At 33.3% G+C, this 3928-nt stretch overlaps 1 protein-coding gene across 1 annotated transcript; it reads right to left on the bottom strand.

The window, feature by feature from the left end:
• Window positions 1–119: 119 nt before the first annotated feature.
• LOC109864259 (mitochondrial-processing peptidase subunit beta-like) lies at window positions 120–3249 on the bottom strand. The gene is made up of 9 exons (XM_020445301.1): window positions 3133–3249; window positions 2800–3057; window positions 2438–2609; window positions 2199–2355; window positions 1891–2096; window positions 1622–1771; window positions 1339–1481; window positions 1051–1254; window positions 120–943 (listed from the first exon to the last, which is right to left on the bottom strand). Exons 1-9 carry the CDS (start codon window positions 3181–3183, stop codon window positions 803–805), a joined length of 1482 nt encoding a protein of 493 aa, XP_020300890.1. The 5' UTR covers window positions 3184–3249; the 3' UTR covers window positions 120–802.
• Between the last annotated feature and the right edge of the window lie 679 nt (window positions 3250–3928).

Below are 3928 nucleotides of genomic sequence, written 5' to 3'. Positions count from 1 at the left end.
AAAATATTTAAAAAAAAAAAAAAAAAAAAATTTGGCGCGGCTATCCCTCAACTGTAATGAACTAAAGTTATTTAAAGTTTTTTATTTGTACATCACGCTTTTTTACATAGGAGAAAAAGAGCGATAAAAAAAAAAAAAAAAAAAAAAACAAAAACAAAAATACATATTGCGTGCGTTGAAGAAATTGCGTGTGCGTGAGAGAAAAAGCTTGCGTAATATAATGTATATGAGCCAAATGTGCGCGGAGAGAAAATTGAAAGAAAAAACGCTCACGGTGGTGATAGTGATGTATAAACGCTAAAACAAAAAAAGAAAGAAAGAGACTATTGCAGTACACGAAAATTCTCTCTCAAAAAAAATCTCCTGAAGTAAATTATTTTCCCGTAAAGGAAAGCAAAAAACAAGAAGGGGGAGAAAGCAAAAAAAAGAGAGTTTTGATGTTAATACTAATATAATAATAATAATAATAAAATTGTAATAGTTAAGCGCCGGAAAAAAATATTCTTCCCGGTAACTCGCGTAAAGATAAGGGATTAGAGGTTTTTTCGTGACCTCGCTGCGCCAATTATGCGTTGTGTCCATACAAAATACTGTCTTATATATTATATACATAATTAATATATTATGTATTAAATATCCGACAATATTGATTATTAAAATTCTTGATACTATAAAAAAAAAGAAATTTCCGCTTTTTAATTCCCTGTCCGCAAAATACGACACACTCTTATGTGTGCATTTTGTATCTCGTGTGTGTTAAAATTCAAGTGATAAGTGAACATGTATAAAATTTCTCGCACGATTAATAAAAGAACGAGTACGTGCCGCTATGTATAGCAGAGTAATCGGTTAAATTTTCAATGCGTCCAAGTGCCACAACTGCGGGGGATTGATCGTATATGTACTTAGCGGCAGCTTCTCGTACTGCATTTGCTGTGATCTCCTATAAGTAATTGAAAAAAACGTGACGTATATTGTTTTCACAAAACACAATATAATTTATTACGGCTTGTGATTTATAATATGTACGTGAATGAAACTGGAGCTTACTTCATACATCGCGAGTCTCTCATTCATGGGTTTATAACAATTACGTAAATAGATGCAGTTAACTATGTCCAGAAAACGATCGACCGGATCATTCAACTTGACGAGTTCGTGAAATTTGCATTTATTTACAGCACGTTCCACTTCCGCGTCGGTAATTGTCGTACACAATCTTCTCCATTCACTCATTAACATGTCAACCATGGTCTGTATACGAATGTTACTTGTGTGTGTGTGTGTTATTTTATCCTTTAAAAATCTTAATTGATATATCTATATTAACATACGTACACTGAGTTTCAATTTATCGCAAACAAAATAGCAACCCCATATGCTATTGCACGCGTAATCCAGAATGAAAGATTTATACAAATGACACGTGTTCGTATTAAATGCACTGTGCGCGAGATACGGCGCGTTGTGATTCGCCCCACCTGTGCAAAACAGAATCTCTTGATAAAAATAATAGGTACACACGGAGTTTAATCTCTTCTTTAAATAGAATATCAGAAAACACTGTTATTGTTTTTATTTCTTTACTTTAGCATCAGAAAACGTCACGTTTTCGAATTACCATACGTCATATCCCACGAGCCTACAATTTCTTTAGCTACTTCAAAAGCATATCGATCTTTACACTGATTGGGAGAGAAGGTCGGTCCTTCAAATCCTATAGCTACGTATCCTAATTCCTCGTCGTCGTCTCTCAGTCGCAAATCAGAACCTGACAAACACATGTACTTGATATCAAAACAGACAATTTGTCGTCAAAAAGGCAATTGCATCGAATTTGCTGCATATTTTATTTTACATAAAGTTTCTAGTAAATTATAATATTTTTACCTGAAAAACGTAACTGCTTCAATTTTAAACACTTCGAGAAGGATTCCAATTCGCAATCGTATGTTTCCTGCGGATTCTTAACAATATGTTTGCACACTAAAGTTTGTAACTCTTCTGAAGAGAGCGCACCAGAACTAATCAACGTGATGAAATGCGGCTTAAACACACGCTTTCTAAAGCATGTTAAACTGCTTGTCTCAAAATTTCTGTGTACATTACATCATTACCACGTCAGTGATAAAATAACAAAATTATATTCAAACAAAAGGTATATATATATATATAAAGAATTATTCTTTTACAAATACTTGATTATGTGACTTTCGGGAAATACGCTTTTAGCGAGTGCTGTATCTTGATACGCGATGCTAGAAAGATAATCCATTGCCACTCGTTCTGGATTAGAGTCAATTTTAATGAGTTCATTGAGAATCCGAGATTTTGCTAATTTAACATCCGTTGTACCTAAAATAACCAATTTACTATCAATAAAAAAGTTTTGAATAATTTTATAAATTAAAAATTAACAATACACGTGAGTACAGACATGTAACACCGTTTATAGCGACATCGATCAGCAACTCCGCGAGTTTTCCGGCATTATGAGAAGGTACTGTTCCATAAAATACAAACATATCTCGCATTGCATTAGCTGTTACAGTACCGCCTATTTCCTGCAATTCTTGTTCGATTTGTAGCGGACTTTTTTGCGTTCCTCTCTATTATTATTTATTTAGTCATTAGATTCGATTTATATATACATACATTTTTATTTTTAATATAAAAGTATAAAAACTAAAATTATAAATAAATATTCGTGTTATCTTTTCTCTTTCTCTATATGTATATATATATAATATATGTATAAAATATATATTATAAATTTTCCTTATACATTTTATTATTTACTTGAAATAACAAGTGCTCCAAAAATAATGCGCTACCGCGTTCATGGGATTTTTCAAACATTGTGCCTGCTGGCAGAAGACATCCAATGGTGGTAACGAACGATTCTCTTTTATATTCGGAAATTAAATGCATGCCATTAATCACGTTGCATTCCATTTTGCCCTCGAGTATTTCAAACGATGTGCCGCAAGACTCAGATGTCTTTGTGGTTATATCGTTACAATTTCCATGATTGCATTTACGCAAATCTGTTTTTTTCTAAAAATAAGATACATAGATTTTGTCACATTAGAAATGCACACGTAAATATTTTATTTGTATAATAATTCTTACAATAAAAAAATTATGTTTTGGTGCAACGTAAAACCTTCTCAAGATAAACATTTTTGCGATAAATATATTGCAAATCTATTATATTAAACGTATTATTCGTATTACCTAACAATTGACAGATACATCAAAAAGTAATATTTCTACGCATGCGCATATACCTATTGGTAAACTGTCAAAAACAGTAATATATTCGCGTATCTTCTCTCTTTATTCTACAATTAGTTTTTACAACTAGCACAACACTAGTGTTGTGCTATGTGTGTATATATATATATATACTTTAATCACGTGACCGAAGTCAGTAACACCGCCGCGGTCGCGCGGCCGAGGTCAGTGACCGCGCCAAGGCCGCGCGGCCGAGGTCAGTGACCCCGCCAAAGTCGCGCAGCGGAGGTCAGTGACATTACTGTAGTATGTATATAATACATATAATACAATATAAAGTATAATATTATAAATATATAATAAATTATATGTATAATATGTAGGTTTTGGTGCGCTTGTGGCTCTTGAACCGAGAAAACGGTTAGTTCATACGCCAGTCTATGTCTGTATGTAGATATAAAGAATGTTAGCAAAAATATATGCTAAAAGTGTCCAAAAATATTCACAGTAGAATTACGCACATCCAACCAACACGGCTGATGCAACGCTATGTATGTATAATATGTAGTATTTAATGTTATATATAATATGTCTGAGAGCGACCAGGCCCATAAGAGAATGTGTAATCACTTTTCCGCCCCGTAAACTAGCACATGTCTACGAGTGGTACACATTGGAACTATGCAGCCAG

This window comes from Pseudomyrmex gracilis, unplaced genomic scaffold (genome assembly GCF_002006095.1).
Source record: "Pseudomyrmex gracilis isolate BER0280 unplaced genomic scaffold, ASM200609v1 scaffold_18, whole genome shotgun sequence".
NCBI classification, from domain to species: domain Eukaryota; kingdom Metazoa; phylum Arthropoda; class Insecta; order Hymenoptera; family Formicidae; genus Pseudomyrmex; species Pseudomyrmex gracilis.
This window is presented reverse-complemented; position numbering and strand designations above follow the sequence as displayed.

What these genes read in the sequence shown, in the direction of transcription:
- LOC109864259 (XM_020445301.1), bottom strand. Translation starts at nt 3,183, where the DNA reads ATGTTTATCTTGAGAAGGTTTTACGTTGCACCAAAACATAATTTTTTT. An exon ending in CGCTATAAACGGTGTTACAT is followed by an intron (nt 2,356 to 2,437) that starts GTCTGTACTCAC and finishes TGGTTATTTTAG; the next exon opens with GTACAACGGATGTTAAATTA. An exon ending in AGAGACTCGCGATGTATGAA is followed by an intron (nt 944 to 1,050) that starts GTAAGCTCCAGT and finishes AATTACTTATAG; the next exon opens with GAGATCACAGCAAATGCAGT.